The sequence below is a fragment of the Pongo pygmaeus genome, chromosome 21 (assembly GCF_028885625.2).
Source record: "Pongo pygmaeus isolate AG05252 chromosome 21, NHGRI_mPonPyg2-v2.0_pri, whole genome shotgun sequence".
NCBI classification, from domain to species: Eukaryota; Metazoa; Chordata; class Mammalia; order Primates; family Hominidae; genus Pongo; species Pongo pygmaeus.
Genome location: NC_072394.2, coordinates 15,147,608 through 15,162,774, shown reverse-complemented (window position 1 = coordinate 15,162,774; position 15,167 = coordinate 15,147,608). Strand labels below are relative to the sequence as shown.

At 42.7% G+C, this 15,167-nt stretch overlaps 1 protein-coding gene across 4 annotated transcripts in view; it reads left to right on the top strand.

The window, feature by feature from the left end:
* RALGAPA2 (Ral GTPase activating protein catalytic subunit alpha 2) overlaps window positions 1-15,167 on the top strand; it is a 330,652-nt gene that overhangs the window by 303,208 nt on the left and 12,277 nt on the right. For all 4 annotated transcript variants that reach the window (XM_063659353.1, XM_063659357.1, XM_063659359.1 and 1 more), the window contains one exon: window positions 6,530-6,651. In XM_063659353.1, the coding sequence (XP_063515423.1) occupies window positions 6,530-6,651 (122 nt within the window). The remainder of the gene's footprint in view (window positions 1-6,529; window positions 6,652-15,167) is intronic.

Here is a 15,167-nt window from a genome sequence, read left to right as displayed (position 1 = left end):
CTGGCTTTTTTGGTTGAGCATTGTTTTCAGTTTTATCTTTATTAATACACATGCCTACAGTTCATTTATTTTCACTGCTATATAATATCCCATTGTGTGACTGCATTTATCCTTGAATGTTAAAAATAGTTTCCTTTTTCTTTTTTGCTGTTGTCTGTAACATGTTATAAACATTCTGAACCAAACACATACGTACCAGAACTCACATACTGAGGAGAGGAATTGCCAGCCTGCAAGCACGCGCATCTGTTCTTCCCTGGATAAGGTCAGATTGCTCTCTGAAGAAGCCAGGCCAGTTCCTCCCAGCAGCAGGTTCTTGGGGCTCCTGTGACCCATGTCCTGTCTGACATTTGGCATTATTACATGTTCTGTGTTTGGCCACTCTGGGATATATAAGATGATATTTTGTTGTGATTCTCATAATCCCTGATCATTAATAGTACTGAGCAACTTAATTGCCAGTTATGGTTTATCTCTTGGTTGCCCATCTTTCTAGTAGGTTATTTGACTTTTTCTTATGGATTTGCTTGGCGTTCTTCTTATATTCTGGCACCTACCCCTTGCCAGCTCTCAGTCACAGATGCTTCCTCCCACGTTGTGCCTGGTAGTTCTGCCTTCTTTACAGTATTGTGGTAAACAGGAGCTCTTACTTTGAATGTGGTCAGATGTACCAGTCTCTTCTCCCTGTGGTTCATGTTTTGGTTTCTTAAGAGATCTTTCCATACCCCAAGGTCATAAAGAGTTTGCCCCACACATTCTTCTAAAAGTTTTTATCACGCAGTTTTCTAAATCTATGTATAATTTTACTTCAAATTGAACTCTCTAACCTCTCCTTACAAGTTGCTATTGCCTAGAATATATCTAGCTGTCTCATAGCTTAAAGCAATGGACACGAATTTCAGGCCTTCATTTATCCACTCAGTAAATATTATGTGGGGTGCTTTTAAGCTAGGTTGTATGAGTGACGTAAGAGAATAAATTTCTGTTGACATAGATTTGATGAGCCTGACTCATATGGTGTCCTCAAGGAGTTTATTGAAGTAAACGATGGTCCCAAAAACCATATGTCTGTGTCCCAGTTCCTGGAACCTGTGAATGTTAACTATTTGACTCAAGGCTGTGTGCTGATGTAAGTTAAGGATCTTGAAATGAGGAGATCTTCCTGGGTTATCCAGGAGAGCAGTAAATCCAGTGAGGAGTGTCCTTTAAGAGAGACACATAGAATAGGAAGAGGCCATGTAGCCATGGAGGCAAAGAGGAGAGTCATGCAGCCCCGCGAACGCAGACAGCCACCTGGAACTGGAAGAAGCATGAACAAAATCTCTCCTGCAGCCTCTGCTGTCATCTTGATTTTGGACCTGTGGTCTCCCAAAACTAGTGAGAGAATAAATTTCTGTTGTTTTAAGCCACCCAGTTGGTGGTCATTTCCAGCAGCCACAGAAAACTAACATAAAGAGGCTTAAGATGGTCATATGTGGTAGCTATTTAGCCAGAGGTTTTCAACCTTTTCCACACATTAATGTACTCAAGGGATGGAACAATAGCAGCAGAACTCAGGGGCACCAGAACTTTTGAGAGGGATGTGTAGGTGGCTGAAGCATCCCAGATGGTTCTGAAACATGACATTCCCTCCTCTGCAGATCACTGCCATGGGAGTTAGAGTCATGAGAATGGCTAGCTCTGGGCTTGCTTGTGCCAGTGATAAGAGGCTGCATGAGTTCAGAAAGAAAACTGGGGTGGGTACGCAAACTGTTACAGCACACATGCACTGATGTCAGGAGGCTGCCTGTGTCCGGGGCCACTTTGCCAGTGTGAGCATCATGTCCACTCCTAGGAAATTTAGAGAAGGTTCAGGCAAGAAGGGTTTCAGGGGTTGAAAAAATATAGTCTGCAACATAGCCTCTTCCAAACAGTTCTCTTTATTTCTTTGATAAAAGAAGCTTGAAAGTGCTAAACAACAGTCAACAAATACATAGCCCGAATAAGTAAAAAGAAATTAAAATGGAATAATTATTGTTTTGTCATATTTTGTAAAGTCAGCATGATCTGGGTATAGATGCAGCTTACACATACGCACTCAGGTTTACGTTGCAGGTTGATTATTATAGCTCACATATATTTAAGTCAGTTGATTTGTCTCATTTGGAGTTTAGTTCCCAACCTCACACGCGATCTTGAACTTAACACCATTTATTCTAGAATTCAAGATATTAGATGAAAGCAGTAAAGGTTAGAGGACCTGGTCTGTAGCCTTAATTCCATTACTGTGTCACTGTGATTCAAGAAAATTTCTTGAACTCTCTGAGCTCCCATTACCTGATCAGTAAAATGGAGACCATAGGACTTCCCCACTCATGAGGGTATAGCCTGAAGGGGGTTTGCTTGCCATGGAGACTGACAAGGAACTCTCCTCTAGCTTACCTACTACATTCCTTCTGCAACAAAACCCTAAGCCCACATGGTGGAGGCAGGGAGCAGTCAATCCAGATTTATCATGCTTTTCTTTCTGTGCTGGAACCCAGGTAGATGCTTCATATATAGGATTCTATTTAATCTTCCCAGCTGTCCTGAGAACAGGCGTTGGTGTCCCCATTTTACATTTAGTAAGACAACTGAGGCTGGAGTCGGAGCCACTTGCCTCAGCTGTCTCACGTGTAAAATGGGGACACCAACACCTGGCAGGGCAAAGGGCAGCTGAGATTCAAACCCTGCCTTCCTTCCACCAAAATACAAGCTCCTTCCTGACTGTCATGCTGCTACTGTCTCTAAAAATTAAAACAAACAATAATGAGAGTAAAGTTGGGGGACAGGTTCAGATTCTCAGATTCTTACAGCTCTGCAGATTCAGCAGGGTGTGTCTTGAGAGTCTCAAGAAGTTCTCTTGGAAATTTTTGATAAAATGTAACCAGTAAAGGCGTATAACCTCTTTAGTAAAGTAGAGGAATATTATCCATTTTTTTATTTTTTATTCTAGAGACAGAATCTTGCTATGTTGCCCAGGCTGGACTCAAACTCTTGGGCTCAAGTGATCCTCCCACCTCAGCCTCCTGAGTCGCTGGGACTACAGGCCTGTCTCTTAATCAAAATTCTTGATAAAAATTCTTATGTGAAAATGTGAACAGGATGAGTGGCTAAAGAAACTGAGAAATGTCCAGAAGCCAAGATGGGTTTCTGGTCAGTAATTTGAATGTTCCCTGAATTGAGTAATCCAGGGGAAAACTGCTCTTTAAAAAAGTACTTTGTTGTGTATGGCTTTTCATGAGATAATAATTCAGAACAGAATTAAAAGTTACACATTTGTTAGTAAACTTTTTAAGAGAACAAAAGGGCCATGGCTAGTATTGAAACAAGGATCGAATTTGTGACCTGGTGCCTCTTTCAGTGAAAGGTCTTTGACCGTCCAGGGATCGGCATTATTTCAGCATTCACTTCACATTTTAACATGTCTTACATGTGAAAAGCTTACAAGCATTTTGATGTCTAAATTATAAATGCCCTTTGTTATAGAAAGCAACCAGCATTGAAGCCCTAAGGATATTAGGTAAGAAAATGTCAGATGATACTGCTCCAAATTGCCCTTGCAATTAATTCAGTTAAGATCCCAGCGCTGTGTTTTTTATGGCTACTAAAAGAAATGATTTTTGGCACCCACAGGCTCCTTGGCTGTTTCTAAACGCTGCCAGAGCTAAGGGGATATTTGTTTTCTCTTTGTCAGGGTATTTACATGCCCTGGCTTGGGCCATGAGCGAAAATGTATTTGATGATCTCCTGGTCTCACCCCAATCCCTAATGGATGTTTGTCTAAATGACAGCACCCAGTTTAGCACTGTTAACACTCCAGTTAGTGGGCGGGAGAGTGTGGGCTGTGTGTGACAGTCGGGGACATGGATGTCAGGGTCAGGAACCTTCTATGAAGGAAACACTTCCTCCTCCAGGATCCAGTTCTGGAAGCACCTTTATGTTTTCTGTCTCCTACTGCCTTAATTTAGGAGTCAGACCATAAATATTCATTGAATCAGAGAATCTCACAACTTCATTATTACTCCTCTAAATATAGTGCTGGACTTCCTCTAAGGTGCCCAGATCTCTCAGCCTTGACAAAGACAAGCTTATGACAATTGGATAGTGCCATCCAGGATAGGGACGGTGGGCTGCCGTCTGGGGTCAGTTCATATGGTATTATGCAAAACGTCCCTTTGTAGGTTTGATCATGAGCTTAATTAACATAGCCAGCCACTTTCCAGATACGTGGCTTCCGTAGAGTAGTTAGCAAAATGCACACGCATTTCCTTTTTGTTCACCATTGTCCCAAGCACTGTATGTGGATGTGTTGGACGCAGTGGGGCCTTTCAGGAAATAGCAGGACGATGCTAGGCAGAGCATGACAGGTCTTTAGAGGGACGTGCCTGCTCTAACCCAGGCCCACAAGCAGACGACGGACTGAAAGGGGGAGCCATGAATTGAGCGTTGACAGCGGGCCACGGCGGTCCAAAGGCTCAGGTGGTTGTCAGCCATAAGTTTAGCTCAGCTCTTTGAGTAATTTGTCACGCCTCGCTCAGCCCCTGCTGGGCCAGCACGTGCCAGCTTAGTGTCAGAGTGCCTGTTCGCCAGACGGCCACTCAGGCCTAACGTCCTGCTGTTCCCCGGACCAGCGGCTTGCTGGGGCCATGCACGGAGGGCCGAGCTGTGGCGACAGCCAAGTGCTGTGCAGAATAAGTGTGTTCATAATGAGACGTGAATGGCATTAGTGTGTCCCTCTAGAATTGGGCCTGAGCAGGCACCTCTCGCTGAGGAAGTTTGGCAGCCTGTTCATTAAGGCGAGTCACCAGGAGTTCAGCCCACAGTCGAGAAGCCAGTTCAGGCTCATGCTGCCCAGGCCTTGGGCGGTTGTGCCCATCTATATAAAAAATCATAAATCATTAGAGGGGCCACTTTGGAAATCTTCAAACTCATTTTCCTTGCTTGAGGTTGTATAGAACAAACTTACGGAGAAATTCTGGCAGCACGCTGTCCAGTAGTGCTTTCCACGGTGACAGGCATGTCCTGTATCTGTGCAATCCAGTATAGAACCCCTAGCCACGTGCGGCTATTGAGTGCTTAAAATATAGCAAGCCGGGGGGAGGGGGCAAAGCAACTGAATTTTAGCTTTTTACTTTAATTAATTCAGATTTAAAATGAGATATCCACGTGTGGCTTGTGGCTACTGTACGGGATAGCACAGCCCTAGAATGCCTCTGGTCTCCTCATGGTATGAAAATTATCCTCTGAATATAACTGAAGGAGTAGGGAGAGGAAGAGCCTGCATTTAGAGATCGGTGTGCATACTTTGCCATAAGAAAGCAGAAAAGTATTTGACCATTTAAAAACACATGCTGTCTTGAAAGCTGATTGAAAGGACGTAATTGTCACCAACTTGTATTTTTAAAGAGGCCATTTTGAAAAGATAGTTTGAAAATGTAGTGAGAAATGCTAGAGTTACTTTTCCTCTTCTGGAGCTGCCAATAATAAACTGATGGTGATCCACATTCCCTGTGTTCCTGGAGAATTAGCATGATTTTCAAAACGACTGAAACATGTCTTTTAACTTTTGCATTGATAATGAGGAAGGGGAAAATGAGACGTCATGCGGACTTCCCCAAGTGTTAATTCATAACGTCGTATGTGCAGTGCCTCCATCCATTGTCGGATTGTTCTGACGTTATCCTGTTATTGGAAGTGCATGATTCACCTTCTAAGGAAACAGAAGCCACACACAAAAGGGGAAGATTTGCTTTCTGCCCTGTGAAAGCCTGCCACACGCAGGGGTCCTATTAAGACAGCTGGAAAGTTGCTTCAGTGTGTTACGCTTGTAAGTTTTATTGGTGACTGGTTTTTGATTACACATTTGAATGCTGTGTGTTCCAGACTGCAGTTTTAATTAAAAGGCAGTAGTCTTTTTTTTAAAAATTGCACTGTGCACTCTTGGTAGATTCTCTCACATAGTAGTTCTTATTTTCCAATGTTCACAGCTTGTCTTGGTTAGAGGCTCTGATGCCCCCTCAGAATCTATCTTCCTAGCCTTCTCTTTTCCCAGTAACTTGCTTCTTATTTTTAAGAAATGTCTGCACTGTCGTATCACCAAGTTGCTTGAAGTATCAACTCATATGTCAGTAGACTAAGAATGTTTTATCCACTGAAATAGGACGTAAAAGATCTACCACTGTCAGTGGAAAGAGATGCTATTGCAATCAGTATCTCTTGTTTTTGTTTAAATCAACCCTAATGATCTTACGATGTTATTCTGTAACTGTTGCTTTACGTGTTTTTAGGGTTACTAGTATTGAATGGAATTAAAGTCTAAGAGAAACTTAGGTCTCAAAACCAGAATTTGGGTATGAATTATGACTAATAATTTTCTGCAAGATGGTAAAGAACCTGCAGGATACTTTTTTAGACAGAAAAAATTGCACAACGGTATTAAAAGTGAATTCTGTCACTGCTCTGCATGCCACTTTGCACGTGTACTTGTTTCCTTAACCGATTACCGCAGCTATGAAGAGCGAGCTCTGTATCTCGAAGCAATAATTCAGAACCACCGCGAAGTAATGACATTCGAGGATTTCGCAGCCCAAGTCTTTTCTCCCTCTCCCAGCTACTCCCTCAGCGGAACGGGTGAGTGTCTACATTATTCTCTCACGCGCTTAAGACGCATTCGAGCAGCAGATGTACACCTGTTTTTCACAGATAAATGCTTGCAAATTTAAGAAGAGCATTCTCCCTCTGAATCAACTAATGAATATCAAAAGGAATGATGACATTCATTTTAATTTGTTTTGTATTCGAGCTGTTCACTCAGTTCCTTTCTTCAGCTATCCTGTTAACCTTCAAATCTAGCAAGGTTAATGAACTTTTTCTCAGTAATGTGCTCCGGTTCATTCAAGAGTGTGGGTTTCTTGCTGAGCTGGGAATATGCTGTTTAAAAGCAATGCCCGAATCAGTGCTTACTTATCAAAAAAGAGTTCCTCACAGTGGAAGCCGTTGCTACTAATGCTAAATGGGGATTATGCTGCCGAGATTCGAAGGTCAGGGATTAATGCAGGAGACATGGAAGGACAGTGTCCCGGGGTCCATCATTACAGCAGTGCAGTGTGCGTGTCTCTCTGGAGTGGTTTGTGTCATGTGGACAAGCCGCCGACCGGAGCAGCACCTGGTGTGGAACCCGTTTAGAAACCAGCTTACAATAATTTTCATTTATTAGGGCCAGTGGAAAATTGTGAAAGCTTCCATAGATTTCCTTGTTTTTAGGTTTTTATTCTTTGTATATTTCCAGTTTGGGGGGGAAAATACATGTACTGCCACTTAAACAGATTATACGATTACTGTGTGTTTCTTTCAAATAATAGAATTATTACTTGTAAATTTCTGCATATAATTACAGATTAATTGCCTTTCAGAGAATAAATGGGATATTTAGCCAATGCATGTTGAGATTCTCAGTGAGGAGCTTCCTTCTTCTTCCACTGCTTTAAATGAAACTGTTAGAGTGCTTAATAGATTTCTAACCTGTGTCAATTGTCTCTGAACACTGCCTTACTTCTCCTATTCTGACTTGTTAACAAATATCTTATACACAAAGTGAAAAAAAATTAAATCCAGTGAAATAAATCACTTACAAATAAAATCAGCCATGCATCATTGTTTAACATCGCTGGCCTCAATCCTTGCCTCTCGGAGCTTTGTTGGGAGATAAGAGGGAGAGGCACGCACTTGCGCAGGGAGCCAGGAGCAGCAGGCAGAAGGCTTGGGAGATAAGCAGGCTGGCAGAGGTGCAGGAGCAGCGCGATTTGCATAATCACGCCTCTGCTTCCTGGTGAGGCGTCAAGGAACACTGGGATGGCCTCTATTGATCTTTGTTGAACTGGAATACTAAGCAACATGAGAAAAGCTTATAACTTAAAGCTTTGATTAATGTTTCTTACATTAAAAAAGTGGAACAGCTGTGAATTGAATTCTTTTATACACTCTGCCAACATTCTATCTAAGACAAAAAAAAAAAATTCGTTTCAAGGGAAATGAAGATTTCATACTCTGTCTGGCTAGAGATTTTAAATCGTTTCTAATTTTTCAGTGAAAGAACATGAGGGATCTGTAGCAAAGCTAATTTTAAAAAGATCTCATTCAGCTTTTTCCCACCCTCATGAGATTATTCCCCTCTTCGTGAGCACTTGATTTTTCAGTGCAGGTTGTTTTTTGTTTTTTGTTTGTTTGTTTTAACTCTTGAGAAAGCTTTTTACTTCTTAAAATTAAACATGTAAATAATAACTAGATGTTTTCATTCCTTAACTGTTACATTCTTAAGATTATTAAGATATTATCAAAATGAATAATGATGGACTGTTTTCTATGTATATTTTAGCCTCTGTATAAACTAATTTGATCTTTTCCAAACATCCATAATTATTTAAACCAATTGAAATGAGTGAGATTCTAGGAGCAATTTGAGTTTTTAAGAACTCTACTTGGAGAGGATTGTCAATAGGCTTCTTCAAGAACGTCATATTTTTGAAAATTGCTTAGCAGAATAAAGATTCTGACAGCATGTGAGGGTGGACATTGGAACTCTTCTAAAAGGAACGTGAAACCAAACATGGAATATCAAGACAAATGCTACTCCCTCCGCTTTTCAAATTATTAACATCAGTATTACATTTCTTAGTGTTCATGGTTTGAGGAATTCAGTGTTGAGTGGGAAAATTTTTTATACGTCTATCATACCTATCCTTAAGTGTGATTTTTAAGTCTAGGCATAATGTTCTGTTTTAATTCTTTGCATATCTGCTCATAACACTGAGTAGGAATGAACTAGATATAATCTTGATTTGAACTGAAATGTGGGGCAGTACAATGAGGACAGAGCATTTCAGCACCATAGACAAGCACGTTTTCAGAAGCATCTTCTCGTTTACATACTGGCTTCGCTTTTGACGAATCCCTGTCCGCTATCTGTTACTACTTCTACAGATGAAAACATTTGTCATTTGTTTACACTGTTATGTTCTTAGGGCAAGTGCGATCAAACCCAGATGAGCCAGCCAGCTTAAACTAAGAAATTGAGGTGAAGTCTGTTCTTCCAAGCAACAAGCCAACTGGAAAAATTGACCCTGAGCGGCTTAAGCTCCCACAGTGCACTTAGGACCCAATCAGACCATCTCTGGCCCTCAGTGTCATCAAAGCAGGGCCTTGGGCTTGGGCTCACATGCATATGCACAATCTGAGGAATTAGGGGCTCCTAGGTTTTCTTTGTATCCTCACCACCAGGGCTTTATTATTAATGAAGAGGGAGCGTCACCTGAACACTGCATTCATTCCGCCCTGTATTGGTAGCAGCAAGCCAGAAAGCAGCGTGCAGCCCCCGCTTCTAGAGGGAAAGCCCCAGTATCAGCCTTTAAGTCTGAAGTAAAAGTGGGAGATGCGCTCAGTGGGAGTGGCCTGTGCCTGAAGCTTCCACTGTTGGAAAATGCCCTCTGCTTCTGACTCTCCCCATCCAGGTGCTGTTACCCATCCGCCCAACAAGCCCTGCGGGGGGGTGGGTTGGCCAGGTGAACAGGCTTGCATTCAGGATGCGCCGTCAACCACACATGGTGGTGTAGCTGCTAATATATGAGTGCTCAGCTTTTTTCAAAGAGCTTTCAAAACAAAATCTATTTTCCTAATCAGAAAATATTTTTAAAGACCATCATATCTACCTTGTATCTATTCCGTCCATTACTTGGATTGATAACACCTGACATGTAAAGATATTTCAACTACTTTTTTACCTAGCACTATAGTTTACCTTCCTTTTTTGACCAGCACTAAATAATCTAAATAATCTAAAATGTAGCCAGTATTAAAATATTGGTTGCAATTTACATATATATGTTTTATGTATAAATACATTTATATACACATATACATTTCTCTCACACACACACACACATATTGGGGTGGGGGACTAAATGTGTGCTTTCAATCATATCACCAAGAAAGAGGGACCGGCAGAGAGGCCTTGAAAGGGTTAACTGGAATGGGCACCCTCGACTGCTGGGAGGGACTGATGTAATCACTGCAGCTCACAGCCAAGTGCATCTGTTCACCATGAGGTCATTCTTCTGCATGCTAATGATTTGGAAAATCAAGTCTAGTGTTTGACATTATCAGAAAAGATATAAATAGTGTAAATCTTTACTTTTTAGAAGTTGCTCTTATAAAAGAGAAAAAAGGAACTTTACATTGGACCTGAGATTTTTTTTCAGAACTGCCTTAAAGATTGTGTCTGGATCTAAAAATTTTGAAGGAATCCACTTGTGTCTGTTGATAAATCAATCCCCAGATCACTATTACGGTCACAGCTAGCAATCTGGTAGCCAAGGGCTACAGGTATGTCTCATTTAATATCTAATTTTAAGAATTTCCAAGTGCCTTTGTCAGAAGTTGACAAAGATAGATTTTTCTCAAAGAATGTTCAAAACCAAGTTAAATGAGTGGTTCTTCTCAGAATACCCAAACTGACTTGTGTTTGCTGAAGATGCCAATACTACGTATGGTTCCTTTCTGCTTCAATATTGCTATAGAGAGCCAGCAGAGGGAGCACAGGTCTTTGTTTATTTGTTAGCCCTGCATAAACACAGCGTTTGATTTCTCCACGATATGGTCAGAAATGCTTCCTCCTTTATGATATGTTGGATTGTCAAGGCTCCAGGATTTAGAACAAGTGGGAGAAAATTCCTCACTATGCTTCATCAGAGTCTGCCACTTTTAATGTAGGTCGTATTTGGAGCTTAAACCAGATTAGTCTGAGTCGGTCTTAGGATGCCACTGCCATTCCTGCTATTTCACAAAACTGCAAACTTTCATCTTTCACACGATTGCTTGGACACCCTCGTGGAAAGGGTTATTATGTCACTTACCTAATGAAAAAGACTTTTGTAGCTTTTCTTCTACAACACAGTCATTATGTTAAGTTTGCAGAACCTTTACCAGAAGTCTCTGCCTAGTGTCACTGAGTCATTTTGGTGGCCAATAAAATCTTCTCCTAAAACTGCAGATGGAGGCACTTATGTTACACATTCGCCCCAAAGCAAATCTGAGATGTAGACACTACACAAACTCCTCTTAGAACTCACCAGCCTTTGCCCAGAGGGATATGGCTACACTCAGCTTTTGCTTGCTAAGGCCTCCGCACCATATGCAGCTTGTCATTCTGCATGCAGTCCTGACAGGCAATCTTCCTTGGCTGTTTCACTGGGCAGTTAATAATCAAGTTAATTCCCAGAAACAGCACAAGTAAATCCTAACCCAAACCCCCAAAAAGAGTTTCCCCGCTCATTGAAAGGATAGTCATGTGACAGATTCATCGCATTCATATTCATTCCCTCCCTGTTAAAGTGGTCTTAATACGGTTTTAATTAATAGTACTTCTTTTGAATTGTATGTGTTCAGCTTCCCCATAACTTTGCTGAAGCCAGCAAAGAACATCATAGAATGTTGAACTAGAAGCGACTTCAGGAAAGATCATGTCTAACCCTGTCACATTAATTTGGAGCAAGCTGAAGACCAACCCAGGAAGAGACCACCGAAGGTCATGGGCAAGTTGGAATCAGGGCCAACTCAACCTTCACCTCCCCATTCCACATGGAAATGCCAGCCCTGTGCCCACCCTACAGTGATAATCCCATAATCAGAGCTGTAGCTACCAGCTCTTTATTCATACTAAAGGCCAGAGTCAAATTTTACTCTATTCAGAGAATCCAGAAGTTTTCCCTTTTGGTCTCACTCTGTCGCCCAGGCCTGGATTGCAGTGGTGTGAGCACAGCCCACTGCATCCTCCCCGTCCCAGGCTCAAGCAATCCTCTAGCCTCAGCCTCCTGAGTAGCTGGAACTACAGGCATAAGCCACCACATCCAGCTAATTTCTGTATTTCTTATAGAGACAGGTTCACCATGTTGCCCAGGCTGGTCTTGAACTCCTGGGTTCAAGCGATCTGCCCACCTCAGCCTCCCAAAGTACTAGGATTACAGGTGTGAGCCACTGCACCCGACCCAGAAGTTTTCCTTAAATACAAACTATCTGATATGACCATCTATTCAATAAGTCAGCCATCCCACTCAGCATCCTCAGCACACTTGGCTGTAGCTGGCCAAAGTGTTGCCACATGTCCTACAGACAACTGCCTTGCACAGATGTTTCTTCTACCCCCATAATCCCTTCTGGACACAGCCCAAGTCTTCCTTCCCTCATAACCGGTTTGATTCTGACCACTTTTGCTTTGATTTTTTCCAATTTAAGATGTATTCTTCTTGGAAAGATGGTACAACATTGATAGAAAGTTTTTTTACCAGCTATCATTCCATCACCAAGACCCAGTGGTGTTCAACTCTAGCTGCACATTGGAATCGCCTGTGAAGCTGTAAAGATACTGATGCTTGAGTCCCTCCACTAGATTCAGATTTATTGGTCTGGGGTGTGTGGCCTGAGCATGGAATTTTTAAAAAGAAAATAAAACAGGGTATTTTAACATGCAGGCAGGACTGAGAACCACTGCCCTAAATCCTCTCTGTAATATTTAGGCCCTAATTTTAGTGCCATCTAACTTGTGATTATGTATATCTTGATTTTCCTTAGCATATGTAAGCCTTTATCCTGTGTGTGTGTCTCCTCTTCATAATGGACTGTAAATTCTTTAGAGACTGGTACATGGGATTTCTTTCCTACATGCAACAAGAGTGAATAGAAAGGAGGACAGAAAGGAATCAGGCTGTTGCTTTAAGCAGCACAGGTGTGTCTCTAGACCACAGATGTGTGGGCCTGATGCAAGATGCAGAGCAAACACTCGTAATTATGTTTCATCTGCCCCCTCCTTCCCAGTCTCTTAGTGAAAGTGGGCCACCGACAAGAAATCTGATAAGAAGCCGGTGTGGAGAAAGGCAGGGGAAGTCAGGAGCCGGCGAATCCACAGACCGAGTAACTGAAACTTGATTCGAGGTGCTTTCGTAGATGGTCTCGAGGGTTTTAAAGGGAATTATCGATCACCTTGTTTAGCACCACTTTAGGCTTCGTGCTTCGTCATCCCTTTGTTCTTTTAAAACTTTTTTACTCTCCTCGGTGTCAGCTCTGGAAGAGATGAGACAAGCATTCTTTTCATTTGCTTGGCTAGAAAAGTACCGCTGCTACCTGTCAGATGTTACCATCTCTAACGTGGCCCTTGTTGCCCCTGGAGGCTCCCACTGAGCAGGACTGTGCAGGGCACTTCAGGCAACACAAAATAAGGCTCTGGGAATCTCATGCAGGCCTGTGTCTCTCCTTCCCTTGTGAAGCTTGAAGTCTTATTGCAGAAAGGCAGACACTCGTGAGCCACAAAAAAAAAAAAATGGCTATTTATTAATAAGCTCAGATAAGTTTCCTCCAAACTATAACCACATGTCAAAAAGATAGCCAGCCAGTGGTTTAGGCCACTTGGGTTGAGATTTCCCTGAGATGGACCACGCCATTTGCCTTGTGAACTTGAGGAGAATGAAAACTTGCCTCGTGTGTATTAGATATTCTACTAAGCATCCTGCCAGCTGGTTTGGAACTTCCCCACATTGCCTAATGTCTGAGAACTGGAAGGCCCATGGACAAAAATAAAAAGATGGAGGATAGTAAATGTGAGAAGAGCAGAGAGAAAGAAACCACATGTTTCAGAGCCACTGCGGGGACAGTGACAACTCCTCACAACCCTGGGGCTGGTGCTGGGAGTATTCATAGGTTCCCAGAATAAGAAGTGGCCTGAGATCATTCATTTTGAAGTGTCAACCTTGCACTGAATCTGTTCCTTTGGCCGAACTCTGAAGGTGCGGCTTTTTCTATGAAATGCTGCGTTAGGTTCTGGGTTCCCAGTCCTTACAGGGTTTTAAGTGCAGGTGGCATCTTCCTCCTGCCTGACTGCTAATTACAGCTCAGGGGACACTTTAGCAGTTGCCAAGAGATGGCTGGCAGATACCAGGAATTTTTCTGAGAGACAATTTTTGGAAATAAATCTTAATTAAAGCTTATTTGAAATAACCTTGAGAATATGTTTCAGAAGAACCTGAAGTTCCCGTCACCTCGGGTTCACATTCCTTGTGAATCGTGACTGGCCCTCAAGTCCTCCTGGCTCAGCAGGTGGTGCATGCACAACCTCAGCTGCTGAAGGGCCTCCTAGAAGCCTCAGTGGGTTTGCTCAAATTCCTGTTTAGGAACAGCCAAACCAAAGCAGAGGCCAAATGGAACCTCTCTTATTCGCAGTTAAGTCTTCTGACAGAAAGAAGAAAGAATATTTTATACTGTCCTTTTCCAGGAAGATATAGGATGATAACAGGAACTTAACCTGCCGGTTCCTTTTTGCCCATTAGCCTTTAAAGTCCCTCAAACAGCAGAAGGAATAAAATCCCTTAAAAATGGGAAACATGCCCATCCATTTTGAAATAAGTAACTTTACGTATTTACAGCATTGATGTGGCCAAATTCACTTCTCAGTACGCAAGAAACCTAGTAGCATCACAGTGGACAATGCCAAGAAAGAATAGGGAAAACCCTATTTTGTGGCCACTTCAAGAATATGAGACAATAAAATCCAGATGCATAGAGGACACGTTCCACCTACCTGTGCCCCCATGCAGAGGCTCCTCTTGCCTTTCCGGCAGCACTCAGCTGTGACCTGTGGTGGGAACAAGTGGCCTCCACCATCCCAGCATCTGTCTTCTCCTGTGTGGGATTGTGTGATCTGTGAGATTGCCTGAGGATATGGAAAAGGAATCACGGGTCTGGCTTGGGAAGGTTCCACTCCCCCATACCCCTAATCTCAGACAAAACAGGAAGTGTGCACACCTTGCCTTGCCATTGCTGCTGAATGTGTTTGGGTAGACTCTGCAGTCAGCGTGCATCCCAGAGCTCATGCGCAGTCATTAGGGAAGCCCTGCTCCCTAGCTACATCCCTAGGGTGCAGAGAAGCAGCTGGAGAAACAGCGCAATTCCAGTTAGCACCACAGCCTCCAGGTAACATCTGGGCCTGCAGCTTCGTGAGGCTGGGCGCTCCGGACCAGGGTGACAGTCGCTGACCAAACAGCATCACATGTGAGAGTCCCAGAGGAAATAGATCACCACGGAGAAGGAAGGAGGGAGGCAGGCTG